Raw genomic sequence first — 17,720 nt, forward strand, 5'->3', positions numbered from 1 at the left:
ACAGCGGGAGCCATTGGCTTCCGCTGCTGTCAATCACAGTCAGTGAGGAGGGAGTGGGAGCCTCATAGACTCACAGAGGCGGCTCAGGGAGAAAGCACACACGAGTGCCCCTTGAGAAAGAGGGAGGAGCCAGGAGTGCCGGAGTGGGAGACCTGAAAAAAGGAGGCCCGGGGATTCTCTTTACAAAACCATTGCGCAGAGCAGGTAACTATGACATGTTTGTTATGTCAAAGAAAAAAATAAAACAGCCTTTAGAACCACTTTAACTAAGTTAAGATGTGCCGATTCCATTCATTTATTAATTCCATATCATGTATATGTTTATTTATTCTATTCAATAATTCTTTAACAACAAGTTTCCTGGCATTGTAACTAAAACCATAAAAAGATGTAACAACTAATGTGTAACACTGACATGTCAGACCTGCAGGAAGGTGAGGGCAGCGCGCAGCAGAAGACACTCGGCGTAGCACACCTCTGCGTGGATCTCCTCTTCAACACAACAGCAATAAATACAACAAGAATGACAAGATTTAATTACAGTATATGGCAAGATTTAAAACTTAAAGTGGACTGTTTATTAACTTGACAAGTCTGCATTAATAAATTCCTGACATATCACGGCAACAGCACTTTTTAACCTGAATGAATCCACCTGATGCTAGGTGCACGTATACAGCGTATGTACAGTATATATACATCCCGGGCGAGAAGTGGTTATATCAGGATCATGGCTGCAGCTGCATGATCCTGGTATCAGGTACAAGTGATCGGAGCAGCTATATGGCTGCCCAATCGCTTTTACAGAGCTCAAAAGGGCCCCCCACTGCTACCCCCAGGATCACTGGAAGCAGTCAGGTGGACTTAGCACAGAGGAGAAGGAACATCTGCCCCCCCCCCCCCCCACCGTGACAAATGAAGCTGGAACGATGGAGATTTAGCCACTTCCAGTTTCAGTTCATTGCTTACCTGGCCATCAAACCGATCTGTATTTCAACGGTTGCCTTGGAAGGCAGAGGAGGGATCAGGGGTCTTTTAGACCCCTGATTTCTCAATAAAGATTACCTGTCGCTGCCCAAGATACACGGAATGTTGCTCAATAATGTTCAATTACAAAAAGTGTAAAGAAAAATAATATTAAATAAAATAAATAATAAAATTACGGTGCCCCCTGTCCCCTTCCCCCGTGCAAATGCAGTTACAGTCTGATAACATCTGGGGTAAATATTCTATATTTCCTGGGACAGTGTGTTTTACAAACAGAGAGTGATCTATAGAAACTAAACATGAGGAAAAGAGAAGTGAACATAACTGAGAATTTTGGCCCTATTCCCGCAATATGAAACATCACAAATCTGTATATACCTTCCGTGAATTGATCCAGACTTTGTCCATGGACTAAATTGCTGAAGGAGTCCGCGACTGTGGATCTTTTCCGAAACCTATGTACAGGGGGATGGAATACACAGCTGTCACACTGATATGTGAAGTGTACACACTGGAGATATTCCCACACAAAATACACAAGACACCCGCAGAGGAAAGACAAACAGGATTCTAACCAGGACAGGGGAAGAGGAGAGAGGGGGGACAGGGTACTGCACAAATGTGTATCTCCAACAGCATCAGTCGTATGTAACATTTATACATAATTTGTTGCAGTAAAGGTAAAGTAATATTAAAGCTTCCTTTTTTTCAATCAAAATATCCAGCATGTTATACTTACCTGCTTTATGTAATAGCTTTGCACAGAACATCCCCAATCCTCCTCTTCTTGGGTCCCCCGATGGCGCTCCTCCCTGCTGAGGGCCCCCATAGAAAGCCGTTTCCTATGGGAGTACACTTGCAAGCATGCTCCCAAGCATTGCATCTTTTCACACAGACAGCGGGGATCGGCCCTGCCCCCCCACCTACTCCATCGTCTTAGAATTTGATTGACAGGAGCAGAAGCCAATGGTTCCTGCTGTTATCAATCTGCCCAATGAGGAGGGACAGAGCAGGGAGAGCAGCTGCTTTTATGCACAGCACTGGTTCAACATCGGGCTCAGGTAATTATAAGGGGGGGGGGGGGCTGGAGGGGATCCTCTGCAACAGAAGGTTTTTTACCTTATTACATAGGATGCATTAAGGTAAATTTATTTATTTCAGGTACTTATATAGCGCCGTCAATTCACGCAGCGCTTTACATATATATATTGTACATTCACATCAGTCCCCGCCCTCGAGGGGCCTACAATCTAAGGTAAATCACTTATAACAATAAAGATGTGTGTTCACCTCCTTGCAAGTCTAACAGATAGGCTTAATAGTCCTTGACCTCTGATTTGTTTGTAGCCCAAATCAGAAGAGCAGGCTAGTGTGACAACTTCAGAGATACAGTACGGTGAGTGAGAGTTGTCACCCAGAATCACACACCTACTGAGCGACATAGACTGGATGTCACTCCACTTCCTTAAACTGAACCTCTCCAAAACCGAGTTTGTCTTCCCCCCCAGCCTGGACACCACTCCCCATTGACTTCTCCATCATGTCCAACAACGCCACCATCAAACCCGCCCCGCAGGCCAGAGTACTTGGTGTCATTCTGGACTCCAACCTATCCTTCCAGCCCAAAAGTCCAATCTTTAACAAGCTCATGCAGACTCCACCTCCGCAACATCGCCAAAATCCGCACGTTCCTAACCCCAGAAACCACTAAACAGCTCATCCACTCCCTCATCATATCACGACCCGACTACTGCAACTCCCTCCTTACTGGCCTGCCTCGCCGCTGGCTATCCCTGCTTCAGTCGATCCTGAATACAGCTGCCAGACTCATTCACCTTTCCAACCGCTCCGTCTCCGCCACCCCCCTCTACCAATCCCTCCACTGGCTTCCGATTGCGCAACGGATCAAATTCAAAATCCTAACACTGACGTACAAAGCTGTCCACCATACTGCCCCGAACTACATCACCGACCTAATATCCAAGTACCACCCAGCACGCACACTCCGCTCCTCACAAGACCTCCTTCTCTCTAGTTCCCTGGTCTCCTCCTCCCATGCCCGCCTCCAGGACTTCTCCAGGGTGTCACCCATCCTCTGGAACTCCCTTCCCCAACCCATCAGATTATCACCTACTCTCCTCTCCTTTAGGCTCACCCTGAAAACCCATCTCTTCAGGGAAGCCTACCCCACCCCCTGCTAACTTGCCGACCTCCTCCACTCTTCCTACCACTCCATCCCCCACAGCTATCTCCTCCTGTGCCACTATCCCCTCCTCCTAGATTGTAAACTCGAAAGAGCAGGGCCCTCAATCCCCTCATGTTTTGCATTGTATTGGTATTGTTCTGTCACATGTTCTTTCCCCCTTTGTAATGTACAGCGCTGAGCAAACTATTGGCGCTTTATAAATACTGTATAATAATAATAATACACTTTTTTGTTCACATAAATAGAACCTGCTATAATTTGCTGCAGCATAGAATGGATGTTGGGTGTCTCCTATGTACTCCATAGTGCTTCTCTCCTTAAATACTCGTTATCCCTGCAGGGATCTCTCCCTCCTTCAGCTGCTCGGAATCACCTCCTCAATCCTCTTAGTTGTTCCTCAGTGGAGCAAAAAGAAATATGGACATAGTGCTTTATCCTTATAAAACATTCCTTTATTTAAAATGCCCAAATAATGCACTCACATTGTATATAACCAAAAAGCATTTGTATTAAAGATCTCTGCCTGTGTGTGCCGCTCAGCGTGTATACTCGCCGTTACCCTCTGGTGCCGAGTGACGTCGTAGCCCCACCCCTGAAGGGCAGCTGAAGGAGGGAGGATCACGTCATCACATCAATCTTTGGACTATTATTTGATTAATGGGACGTTTTTTGTTTGATTTATGTCACATATATTAATTTGGGATTATTATTAGTTTCACATTTTTTTGCATTTTATATATAATTGTTGTTTGTGGATATATAATTTTGAGCTATTATTATATAGTTTGTAGGAGATTGGGAGCGCAACATTTTGGTGATATTGATTTCTATATACACAGTCAGAGTATGTGATTTATGTTAGCGATCCAGAGGAGTATTATATTAGTGGCTCACAAATTACACATATATTCTACTAAGGTAAGTCACGTTTTTTGGAACAACTTTAAAGCTTACATTTAGTTAATTTTTTTTTATCACAAGGGATGGTTCTTATTTCATAAGCGCTCATCAAGAGTTGCAATTAAACCCACCCTTTCAGCTCCCCTGTACTACATGTTCCAGCAATTAAAAAAAACATTATTTTTCATATATTTTATTATAATTTATTATTATTATTACACAGGATTTATTGTAGAGATTCCCATCATCTAATGAATTCTACCCTCTATGGAGTTTGTAACATTTCCAACACAAGCCTATTTTGTTTAAAGGTATAACTGACATAAGATTTTCCATACCAGCGCTGTATATATCTGTTCCATGACTGTAATCCAGTGATAATTACATACATCAGTTCCGAGCCGTGTTATTATTTGTCACAGCTATGTAATATGTCACACGTCCCCTGAGGATGAGTAACCTCTCCCTGCGTGTACAGACCTCTGACACACGGCCTGGGCTTCTTTCATGGTGTTCCCAGCATTCACTATGTCCTGCGGGTCGAAGGTCATCATGGCTTGCATTTCCAGCATGGTGGCGTAGGTCAAAGCATGGTACATACTGTCTTTGGACCTGTGCATATAAAACAGAATGAAGCAGATTGGATTAGTAAACTCCCCACCTCAGTGGTGTATTTTGGTTTTGTGCTGCCCTAGGCAACACAAAAATCATCTGCCCCCATGGACAGCGACCAACACAACACCCTCTTCCCCCTGCCGCGGAGAGAGAATGACACTGACCAACAACACCCCTGCCTCCCACCCGGGAGAGCCTTCCACTACCCCTCACCCTCCGGCGATAGAGAGACACTCATCTTCACAGCTCCAGACATCCCCGGGAACGAGAGCCAGGCTCTACATACACCATCAAGCAGTCCCTCTCGGATCCCACCTGGTTCCCATGGTGCGTGTGTCCCTTCTTTCCTCCCTTCTTCTGGAGGGAGGTGCTGCCCACTGAAAAATGCCACCCTAGGCAAGTGCCTTGTTTGCCTTGTGGTAAATATGCCCCTGCCCCACCTACATGTCATGAGATTGGGCTGCTACTGTGATTCCTCTCTAAAAATGCTAGTTGCCTGGATGTAGTGTTTGTCCTCCGGTATAATTACTTTTTGAGTCACTGATCCAAAATAAACATGTAGAATGAAGCCCCGAACTACTGATTTGAATGCTGGTTCCAGGTCAGTGGCTCAAAGCATGGAAGACAGGGGATTAGCATGATAGCCAAGAACTAGAATTTACAGAACGAGGTCAGAGATGGCAGTCCCAGAATTTTATTATGATTGATTTCCGTGAAAATGTAACTCAAGCCAAAACTTTAGTGTGGGGAAGGGTTGGGTCATCTGTCGGGTTTTTACTACTGTCCAAGAAATTTATTATCAGGTCAGTAAATTTTGAGGGAAATCTCCCAACAGAATCCCATCCTGCCAATAAAAACCTGATATAGGTTCTGTTAACAATTTATTCAAAATGCACTCTAATGTGTATGTATTAAAACTAAACTACGTGCAGAAAAACTTCATTTAAATATATTCCTCAATGGCCACAAATGTTGTAAATCCAATTTGTGTGCACCAAAATCCTTAAAAACCTGGATTATGTTTTAAAATTAGCAGTGACATCATGACTGTGCTGTACATAGCCTGTGCAGAGAGCTGAGCGGTGGGAGGGACCCAGCAGAGTCCACCCACTACAGGCTGCCTGGAGAAAACTACAGAAGGGGGCGGAGACAGGACCAGTCACTCTGCACAAGGAGAGGGAGCAGCAGTGACCGGTCTTTATTACCGGAAGTTCCTGCACAGAGGAAATGTTTAATGCTGGATTACTGCACAGGCCTGGAAGAAATACACAACACACACCAAAATTAAGTACTTAGCTCTTGTATTTAGACAGTATACTGTATGCTTAACCCTGCGTTCAGCCCTAAGAGATCTGAAGATGAACTATCTGGAAATGTGCAAATCACAATGAATAATCATGTTTATTTATTTCTCATGGAATTAAACAAAAAGGTGAAAAGTAATTCAAAACCTGACACTTTTACAGTCTGTGCCCGACCCCTCCATTACAACATGCTAATTCCTGGTACAGATTATACATGCTGACCAGGAATAGTTCTATCGGCATCAAGGAAATGGAGCCCTTTTCCTCGCTTCTGATTTCCTCAGATATGACATGCAGAGGGCTGGCCATACACAGGAACAAGCATCTAAGGCACGTTACACATTCCTAAAAGTTAAAGATGTGGTACCATTAAAAGGCTGTAGCTTTTTTCATTCTAAAATGATGAGTTTAGGCCGTAAGTATTGGGGCATACTCAGGACTGCTTAAAGCTAAACCCAAAATCAAAAATGTAATATACTGCAGCTTACCCATAATTAGATATATTGGCTACATTAGTTTTCATTATTAGGCTTTTTTCCCTCTGTTTCCACTTGTTGATCTGGCCAATAACACTCCTGTATTAGAATAACCCCACTCTGGATAAAGGAACACATGGGAACCTTTGGAGAGCAGCATTGTCAGTCTGCGGGGAGGGGAGTGGTAGATGTAGTAGCAGATTTAGATACACTGACAAATTGAGGCCAAACTCCAGCTCCCACTTTATAAGCAGTTACAGCAAACAGTTTTTTTCCTTTTGGGATAAGGGTTTTACATGAATAAATAAAACCTGATAATTTTAAGCACTCCTGTCAGTGTTCAATGGTTTGTCTCATCTCTCTAACTGCTAAACAGCTTGTTCTTTCGAAAAACAACAGACTTATTGGCCAGATCGCCGGATGAAAATAGAAGAAAGAAAGTCCAAAAAGGAAACTGAATGCAGCCATCACATCTAAGAATTGGTAATCTGCAATATAAAAAAATGTTTGCTTTTGGATTTAATACAGCTTTAATTCACCATCCAGGGCTATTATCCCATGGTAGACCCATATTTATTTTCCCTATTAACAAAAACAAATGTGAAAGAGTTAAAGATGATTTCCAGCATAGTATACTTTTGCATAATTTCATTGGTCCAGATTGGTGGGTATATACCATATCTGGTCAATGCCCCTGAAAACTGAAAATCACTGCAGGAGACATCACTACTCTAGTGATCTCGACTAGGTACCGTGTCCTGTGCAGAGTGGCAGCCCTGCTGCATTGTGAACACATGAGGTCAACCACTCGGCATAGGCACCATTCAGAGAATGCTTTACATTTTCTGAATGAAAACGAAGTGTTCCCTGATTGGAGGTGGGGCCGTGATGGCACGATCTCCACCTCATCCAATGAGAGAATGCTTTGCAAAGCATTTACAAAGCATTATTTGAATGGTGCCTGTGCTGAGCTATCCACCTCCTGTGTTCACAATGTATACAATCGGGCGGACTGACCATTTGGAAACTCAGGCACTGCCCGAGGTCCCGGGGTCAGTAGGGGGCCTCATGAGATGCCCCTGGTACCTTTTTCATAGGCTTTTTTGAGTTTGGGCAAGGACACAGGGGCCCCATGATCCCCTATTGACCGGGGGCCCCATGAGTTGCCAGTCCGCCCCTGTATACAATATAATAAAAATGCGCACAACTTGTACACAGACAACCATAACCCCCTATTACATTGGGGTCTAAGGGAAATATCCAATGGATGGACCCCTAATCTTTTGACTCACTCAATTCTCCCCCTTTCCCCGGCCAGTACAAAGTCAGACAGGATCCAAGCCTCCTCCAAGTTACTAGACTTGTTTCATGAGATCACTAAACAAAATATAGAAACACAGTAATAATACTACTGTATACAAATTAATACTGTATTTGTATATAGAAAAGGCTTTGTAGTGACCAGTTTTGATATCAGTCAGTTTTGATTTCCATCATCCAGTTAACTAAAATAATAAAGTTACATAGTTAGTCTGGCCAAAAAATTGCAAAAGTCCATCCAGTTCAACCATTAAAAAAAAAAAAGAAGTTAAAATCCTATACCCACAGTTGATCCAGAGGAAGGCAAAAAAACCCAGCAAAGCACGATCCAATTTGCTCCTGCAGGGAAAAAAAATTCCTTCCTGATCCCCCGAGAGGCAATCGGATATTCCCTGGATCAACTTTACTTATAAATGTTAGTATCCAGTTATATTCTGTGTGTCTAGGAAAGAATCCAGGACTTTTTTAAAGCAATCCAAGTTCCATTGGTAAGTAGAGCTGCAATCAGATGTGACAATTTCTTGGATCAGATTCTGCTCATATGCAGATAAAGAGATGAATTTGATCATTTTGATATCCACAATGAGTAAATTTCACAAGAGGATGCCGGGAGGACCAGCAGTACATTCCTGAGGTGGACAAACATCTGACAATGCTGGGTGTTAATGTGGTCAATGAGTCATGGAATCACACAGCTTTATGTGGTTGCACAAGAAGTAAGAACATACAATGTGTGTCTGCCCGTAATGGTGACATTACACTATATGGAAACTTGTGACAGCAGAAATCCAGATTTTTTACACTAAATCAATCATGAATGCCAATAAACCTGATAAAATCACAAAGACTATCTGCTGAATCATCCATGACTGGTATTTAAAGCAGATTATGGCCTTCACACTCATTCAAGATTTTTACATTAGGAAATGTATCGTAAGAGGAAAGTACTTTAGTACAGGAAGTTTTCTTTAAGAGAGAAATTAGCAGATAAAAGCAAAGAGGATTTGGGATCCCTACCAGAGGGATCCATTCACGCCACTGTGCATTGCAGTACAGCATGCTCCACAACATGCTTTATCATGCATTGTTGTGTACTGCATTATCACAGCCTATTTACTTTTATAGGGCCCTAACACTGGAGAAATTGCTCTTGCCGTATGCTTGTGCTTTGTAGTATGTTGTGTAGGGCAATGGTACTCTGTAAATGCACTAGTGTACCCAGGGGCGGACTGACAACTCATGAGGCCCCCAGGCAATAGGGGATCATGGGGCCCCTGTGCCCTCACCAACACTCAAAACCACACCCAAAAAAGCCTATGAAAGATACTAGGGGCATCTCATGGAGCCCCCTACTTACCCTGGGCCCTCGAACAGTGACAGTCCTCCCCTAAGTGTACCATTAAAAAAAGGCACCCCAATCGCATCATATTTTGCCTGTTGCATCACAGCAGTGTTTCTCAACTCCAGTCCTCATGGACCCCCAACAGGTCATGTTTTCAGGATTTCCCTCAGATGAAACAGCTGTGGTAATTACCAAGGCAGTGAAACTGATCAAATCACCTGTGCAAAATAATGGAAATCCTGAAAACATGACCTGTTGGGGGTCCATGAGGACTGGAGTTGAGAAACACTGCATTACAGTAACACATGCACTGCAGTAGTGTGATCAGGCTCATGTAGTTGTCCTGGATGTGTATGGTTGAACTGGGTGAAGCTGTGTTAATGATTTAAATGCAAACGCATATTTAGGGGTCCACATGGTGGGTGTGTGAACCAATTTCACATCCTCAACTGCTTCACTCTCGGAATACTGAAACAAGCAGTATAACATTGTGTTCGGTGGGTGATGGTCCAATATGACTGCCCTAGTTGACTGCAACTAGCTTGATTGTGGTTCAGCAAGGAATTAGCTCTGCACACACCATCCACTTTGGTTTGGGGGCTTGTGCAGCCCAAGGTGAGCGGACATTCCACCACGGCCACCATCGGTCCTTTGATACTGCTATTACTGGATAACAATATTGTTCTTTTACTGGAATAAATCAATATCTTTTATTGGAGAATATTGCTTGGTCATTACAACAACAGAACCATTGTCCATGAGCACGGTTTCTTTGAACTTAACCTAGGGCACAAAGATTTTAGTGAATGGTAGAACCTTGGCCATTTGTTGCGTATATATGAACACTCAGCCTTGCCAAGTCCATGCAGAGGAGAAAAAGAAGTGCAGGCAGATTCTGCCAGTGTTCCTTATGTCAGAGAAATAAATAATGTTCTCAGTGCACCTTTTATCCCAGCCTTTCTCGTGCTTATCAACACAGAGGAACCCTTGAAATAACTTTCGGTCTTGTGGAACACCTGTTAAAATTGACTACAGTTGTGTCCAAAATTATTCAACCCCCAATGCTGTAAAGGGGTTTAGGGACTATAGTGTACATTTGGAATTGTATTCAGAATCAAATCCTACAAGGACGTTGTAACTACCCAAATGCAACTAAAATGACATCAATTGTTTATGTAATACAGTAGTAAATGGTTCTTATGTGGTTTCTTCATTGCCACAATTATTCAACCCCTTAAAGACTACCACTCTGAAGAACAGAGGTTCATACAGGTGCTTTCCATCAGGTATTGAAAACACCTGTGGATGTCACCGAGCAGCAATCAAGCATAATAAGCACCAATTAGGCAGCTTTAAAATGACTGTGATACTCAGCTCCTTCTAGACATTTACTGGTGTGGTTACAAACATGGTGAAGGCAAGAGAATGGTCCAGGAAGACAAGAGAAGAGGTGATTTCTCTTCACAGGAAGGGCAATGGCTATAAGAAGATTGCAAAGATGTTAAACATACCAAGAGACACCTTAGGAAGCATCATTCGCAAATTCAAGGCAAAGGGCACTGTTGAAACGCTACCTGGTCGTGGCAGAAAGAAGATGCTGACTTCGACTGCTGTGCGCTACCTGAAGCGTAGAGTGGAGAGAAGTCCCCGTGTGACTGCTGAGGAACTGAGAAAAGATTTGTCAGATGTGGGTACAGAAGTTTCAGCCCAGACAATAAGACGCACACTGCGTAATGAAGGCCTCCGTGCCAGAACTCCCAGGCGTACCCCCTTGCTGTCTCCAAAGAATAAGAAGAGTCGACTGCAGTATGCCAAAAGCCATGTGGACAAACCACAAAAGTTGTGGGATAGTGTTCTGTGGACTGATGAAACAAAATTAGAACTGTTTGGGCCCATGGATCAACGCTATGTTTGGAGGAGGAAGAACAAGGCCTATGATGAAAAGAACACCTTGCCTACTGTGAAGCATGGTGGAGGGTCAATCATGCTTTGGGGCTGTTTTGCTTCTGCAGGTACAGGGAAGCTTCAGCGTGTGCAAGGTACCATGAATTCTCTTCAGTACCAGGAGATATTGGATGGAAACGTGATGCAGTCCGTCACACACCTGAGGCTTGGGAGACGTTGGACCTTTCAACAGGACAATGATCCCAAGCATACCTCCAAGTCCACTAGAGCATGGTTGCAGAGGAAAGGCTGGAACATTTTGGAGTGGCCATCGCAGTCACCAGACTTAAATCCGATTGAGAACCTCTGGTGGGACTTAAAGAAAGCAGTTGCAGTGCGCAAGCCTAAGAATGTGACTGAACTGGAGGCCTTTGCCCATGAAGAATGGGCGAAGATACCCGTAGATCGCTGCAAGACACTTGTGTCAAGCTATGCTTCACGTTTAAAAGCTGTTATAACTGTAAAAGGATGCTGTACTAAGTACTAAGATTGAATGTCACTTGGGGGTTGAATAAAACTGATAATGCTGTGAGCACAGAAAAGACATTTGTGGTTATTTCATTATAACTGTTATGTTATATTTGTCTGACCTACAAGTGCCTCTTTAATGTAAATGTAAGCAAGATGACTGAATGATCAAAAGCAATGTCAAACTGGCCAAAACACTCAATTTCAGTGGGGGTTGAATAATTTTGGACACAACTGTATATCTACAACTCATGATACATTAGTGTGATGATCGGTGGGAAGAATGCTCCTTACACTTGTGGTCACTGGGAAGAAATACTCTATTACAGATAGCTAAAAAGATCAACGGTGTCAGTGGGAACGTATCTGAGAAGCAGAAATTGCTCATTGCTCAAGGAACCTCTAGCACAGAGGTCTCCAAACTATGGCCCTCCAGCTGTTGAAGTACTACAAGTCCCATCATGCCTCTGCCTCTGGGAGTCTTGCCTGTGGTTGTTAGTGTCTTGCAAGGCCTCATGGGACTTGCAGTTCCTCAACACCTGGAGGACCGTAGTTTGGAGACCCCTGCTCTAGCACCCTCTGGAGAAACCCTAGTGTTCCATGAAACTCTGGTTTAGGAACCCTGATGTAGATGTAGCACCTCCCTATGTAGGTTCTAGGACTGGATAGATAGAATTAGTTAAGCTTTGATAGGCACTCTGTAGTCAGAGTGGCTGTAAATATTGTTAAGGGAAAGCATGGTTAGCTCACTATACTGAGTGAGCTGTGATCATTTAGTGAGGGCTGCTCTGTGTGCCCAAGTGTTGCTAGTCTGCCTAGCTTCCTCTGTTATCCAGGAGACTGGGTACAAAGATTCAGGAGACAAATACAAAGCTTCACTTTCATCCCTTCAACTCACAGAATAAAGTAGACTTAAACATGACGGTGCTTGTGATGGAGCACTGTGTGGTATACATTGCTGCAGTACAAAGAAGAGAAATCCTACTTGGCCTGAAGGTAGCTAAGAGCCTCTTGGAAGTTGTTGTTCAAGAACATGTCCAGCGCCTCCATGCATTCTGATAAAGAAGTCTTCAAGTCCAAGTCTAGTTGTCTGAAACAGATAAAAGACACATCAGCCTAGCAAGGTCACTTTGTATTCACAGAGTATATCCACACTAAGTTCTGAAAGTATAAGAAGCCCAGATGACCTGAATAATAACAAAATACATCTCTTGCTAAAAATTCCATGAATGACCATGGAAAAAGGAATGCCACATTTGTCGAAAACACAATAAAGTAGAACTATATGCAATATTTTATATTCATTTTGAATAGAGTAAGGGGGGGGGTATAACTCCTGAAAGTTTTTTGCCATCTGTGTCCCATTGAGGAGTTTTATTTTCACTTCCTGTAACATAGACAAAACAGGAAGTGATAGGAAATTCCTGCAAATTAAGGGAATCCATTGGCCCCCCCAGGTTACCTTTCAGCACGTGACTGAGAGCTGGAGCCAGCTGTGCTCCCCTCCTCTCCAGGCCAGCATACCAGTAAGCACTGAAGCAGCAAAATGTAGAGTGGTGATATATCGATCCACTTCAGTACAACCAGTCTGTCAGGTTTTTTTCATGTGATAATTGTATTCTGTTGGCGGGGAAACCTCCCGCCATCAGAATATAATAGCACAGCAGAAGGGATTCCCCCATCACCATTGACTGTGTTGATGGAGGAATCAAGCATGTTTCTGCCCCTCAACCCCTGGTTGAAGGAAAGAAAATTGCATAATTCAGGTCAGCCTTCACTTACCTAATGCTATGCAACCTGGGCAGATGGCGCTCCGCCGTGCTCCAACAGTGGACTGTCCCTTGGCATCCTCATGTTCAAAGGAGGGAGCGTGGGGGAGAAGACACTACGGGGACCAGTTTAGTATCATGGAGGAGCAGAGGATTTGGTTATTAACCGCTTCCTGACTGCCCTGTAGCAGAAATACTGCTACAGGGTGGCATGGGTGCGCAAAATCATGTATATATATGTAATTTTGCATTTCCAGGAAGGGGGCTCGCACATCCTACCTGCCCCACCGTTTGCAGCAGCAGCTGTCAGTCCCGATAGGTGAAAACCTCCTCCGACGGGGAGGAGGACTGTTTTGTTTACTAACAGTTCTCCTGCCTATCAGCTCGGGCACACTGCTTTGGATGGCTGTGCCTACAGTGAAGCACACTGACACAGCCCACTACACACAGTTAACCCTTTGATCGCTCCTCATTTTAACCCCTTCCTGCTCAGTGCAATTAGTGCAGTGTCAGTGCTTTTAGCACTGATCACTTTATTGGTGTCACTGGGGATGTCAATGACACCAAGTCAGTTCCGCTCCAGTGTCAGAATGTCCACCGCAGTCCTGCTATAAGTTGCTGATCGCCACCATTATTAGTAAAAAAAAAATAAAAAAAAAAACCCTATAATTTCTAAAGGCTGTAACTTTTACGTAAACCAATGAATTTACACTTATTGGGATTTTTTTTTAGCAAAGACAAAAGTGCAGAATACATTTTGGCCGAAATTTGATTTTTTAAATTTTTTTACTGGACATGTTTTATAGCAAAAAGTCAAAAATATAGTTTTTTTCTCAAAATTGTCGTTTGCTTATTTTTACAGCACAAATAAAAAACACACAGGTGATCAAATACCACCAAAAGAAAGCTCTATTCAAGGGAAAAAAAGGATGTAAATTTAATTTGGGTGCAGTGTTGCATGACCGTGCAACTGTCAGTTAAAGTGACGCAGCGCCGAAACTCAAAAAATGTCCTGGTCAGGAAGGGGGGGGTAAATCCTCAGGAGGGCAAGTGGTTAAACCTATTTTTCCATGTCCCTGGACCTCAACAAACAGTTAAAAACATGCAGTGCATGATAGATAGGCAGACAGACAGACAGACGATAGATAGATAGATAGATAGATAGAAAAAATAATTAATAAAAAATAAGCTCCAAAAGTAGCCTATATCCTGCACTAAATGTGAAATAAAATCATATCCTATCCTTCCAGCCCCAAATCCAATCTTTAACAAACCCGTGCAGACTCCACCTCCGCATCACCACCAAAATCCAAATGTTCCTAACCCCAGAAACCACTAAACAGCTCATCCACTCCCTCATCATATCACGACTCGACTACTGCAACTCCCTCCTCACTGGCCTGCCTTGCCTCTGGCTATCCCCGCTTCAGACAATCCTGAATACGACTGCCAGACTCATTCACCTTTCCAACAGCTCCATCTCCGCCACCCCCCTCTGCCAATCCCTCCACTGGATTCCGATTGCACAACGGATCAAATTCAAAATCCTAACACTGATGTACAAAGCTGTCCACCATACTGCCCCGAACTACATCACTGACCTAATATCCAAGTACTGCCCAGCACACACGCTCCGCTCCTCACAAGACCTCCTTCTCTCTAGTTCCCTGGTCTCCTCCTCCCATGCCCGCCTCCAGGACTTCTCCAGGGTGTCACCCATCCTCTGGAACTCCCTGCCCCAACCCATCAGATTATCACCTACTCTCCTCTCCTTTAGGCGCACCCTGAAAACCCATCTCTTCAGGGAAGCCTACCCCACCCCCTGCTAACCTGCCGACCTCCTCCACTCTTCCTATCACTCCATCCCCCACAGCTATCTCCTCCTGTGCCACCATCCCCTCCCTCCTAGATTGTAAACTCGAAAGAGCAGGGCCCTCAATCCCCTCATGTTTTGCATTGTATTGGTATTGTTCTGTCACATGTTCTGTCCCCCTTTGTAATGTACAGCGCTGAGCGAACCATTGGCGCTTTATAAATACTGTATATTAATAATAATAATAATATCAATAATATAAATCAAACCGTGACTGGAGCTGCTATTTTAAATAAAATACAATAAAAAACATAAACATTAGTGCAATAACACGATAAACAGTGCTCACTGATGAAATACAATTCAATCCCCAAAATTATGTCAAAAAAATACACATAAATAAATTATATATAAATGAATAAATGCCCCCAAACCCCTCGTGTATCACATTGTATTGTTATTGTACTGTCGCATGTATTGTCTCCCATTGTAATGTACAGCGCTGTGCAAACTGTTGGCGCTTTATAAATACTGTATAATAATAATAAATAAATTACATTGAAAATAACACTTCCACCAAAAGAGTGCATAAATACACAAAAATCAGTTCATATCATAAACAAAAAGTACAAATCTTCACTTCAAAAAGATAGATAGATAGATAGATAGATAGATAGATAGATAGATAGATAGATAGATCGATCTGCTAGAGTCCCTTCTACCAACCACTTACCTTAATATTTAAAGCAAAACTAAAACTGCAAATACTCACCTCCTCACCAACAACCTGACTTCGGAGAAGTCCCTCACCACCACTGGCATCTTCTCTCTGCTTTTTTCCGGGCGCTGGGTCTTCGGCTGCTTTTATAGACCATGTGGGATGACGTAATGCAGGAATTCATTTATACTGACACACAGACACTGTGCCAAAAATGTACCGTGATCTGCACATGCACAGGTCGGTGTACTTTGTAAACAACACTGCTAACAGACAGGTAGATTTATTTTATCGCAGAAGTGACAATGCATGTGATGAATAGTTTGCTTCTTTCCATTTGTCATGTTATACCTTTAGTTGGGGTTTATGCTGACAGTACAGGTAAAGCGCAGATCATATCTATACAAAACAAACAAGAAGCCTTTTAAACTATAAGACTTAAAGTAAAAGTAAAGGCAACACTTTCTTTTTCATTTGGGACAGATTGAGGGAGGGTTATAACCTCTGTCAGTTTCAAGTTTGCCATCTGTTTCCCATTAAAGCAAGTTCCCTTCAAGTCCCGCTCCATAGCTAAAACAAAAAGTAAAGGAAATCCTTCCAATGTGAAGAAATCCTCAGTTGTCACAACAACCCATGTTCCCATTGGTAGATTTACCCTCGTTTCCTGTTCTGGTGACAACCCAACATTTTGGATTATCTTTTACATTCACTCTTGGGACACACAGCATAGATTTCCCTATTGGGGGGCACAGCCAGCAATAAAATCCTAACTCAAGAACAAACAGGGTGCTGGATTCAGATTTTCTAAAGGTGGGAATACACGATTAGAAAATCGACCGATCGGTCATCCGACGACTGAGAGGCGTTCATTCATTGGTCGAAATCAAGGCCTACATTAACAATCTAAAAAAATCGTTCGTCGGGCAATATATAGTGTTGACATCTTCTATACAAATGGAAGTGATGCGGTGTGCGTATGACCATGTAGCCACGCCCCTCCGGCCAGAACAAGCGATATACACAACAATTACCAGCAATGAGTATAATATAGTTTATTACATGACCTATATACATAAATAGTGATACATAAAATATAATCTGCACAATTCTGGTTTCATTATCTCATTAGGCCAATCTACTTTTAACATTTGGATTTTTCATTCATGTTTACGAAGATTCCTTGGACATAAACATCCGGGTCATCTTCTGTTTCCGCTCATGCGTGATAGCGCTTGATAGATTTTTTCGCACGACTGTCATACCACCGCATAGAAAATCGGTCGTTCATATGCAAAACTACAACATTTTTCACTGTTGTTCAACCGGATTTTTTCGTTCACAATATCATTATTGGTTAAAACATCCTGCTCATCAACCAAGAGAAAATCGTTCGATCAGAGTTTCCGCAAAATGTTTCGGACAATTTTCTTATCGTGTGTACGGGGCATTACGGTCGCTGAAACTGTGGCTCCGGTTCAGGAGTACTCCACAAAACAGGGACTCCCCTCAGGAACAGGGAAAAGACCCAGAGTTGAGAATCCTCATACAGAGAATCCAATGAGAGAGCCAAAGAAATGTCCAAGAGTCCAGGATTTTTAAAAATAAAACTGATTCATAGCAGAAAACAAAATCTAACGTGTTTCTGGGGCCAAACATCATGGAACTGTGTTGGAATATTTCTGCTCTGGATCAGTTTACAGCCCTCTTCAGACGAGGTGTAGATACCACCATGGAGGGCCGTGTTTATTGCTTCCCCATGCAGGCGGCCCAATTATTGGGGCAGCACAGTGGCTGAATGGTTAGCACCTCCACCTGGCAGTACTCAGGTCATTGGTTCAAATCCCAACCACAGCACCAC

The 17,720-nt window shown here is 43.1% G+C and overlaps 1 protein-coding gene across 3 annotated transcripts in view; it reads right to left on the minus strand.

Moving 5' to 3' along the window:
- Window positions 1-17,720, minus strand: part of TTC39A (tetratricopeptide repeat domain 39A) — a 115,257-nt gene that overhangs the window by 65,539 nt on the left and 31,998 nt on the right. The window contains exons 1-5 of one of the 3 annotated variants that reach the window (XM_089684461.1): window positions 15,917-16,012; window positions 12,548-12,652; window positions 4,574-4,705; window positions 1,366-1,442; window positions 425-492 (exon numbers count right to left, since the gene is read on the minus strand). In XM_089684461.1, the coding sequence (XP_089540587.1) occupies window positions 425-492; window positions 1,366-1,442; window positions 4,574-4,705; window positions 12,548-12,652; window positions 15,917-15,966 (432 nt within the window). In that variant the 5' untranslated portion in view covers window positions 15,967-16,012. Of the gene's footprint in view, window positions 1-424; window positions 493-1,365; window positions 1,443-4,573; window positions 4,706-12,460; window positions 12,653-15,916; window positions 16,013-17,720 lie in introns of those variants that run through there. The other 2 variants (XM_089684462.1, XM_089684463.1) reach the window with 2 other exon arrangements.

The sequence above is a fragment of the Staurois parvus genome, unplaced genomic scaffold (genome assembly GCF_062004578.1).
Source record: "Staurois parvus isolate SC_StPar_1 unplaced genomic scaffold, SC_StPar_1.0 ptg000347l, whole genome shotgun sequence".
Lineage (NCBI taxonomy): Eukaryota > Metazoa > Chordata > Amphibia > Anura > Ranidae > Staurois > Staurois parvus.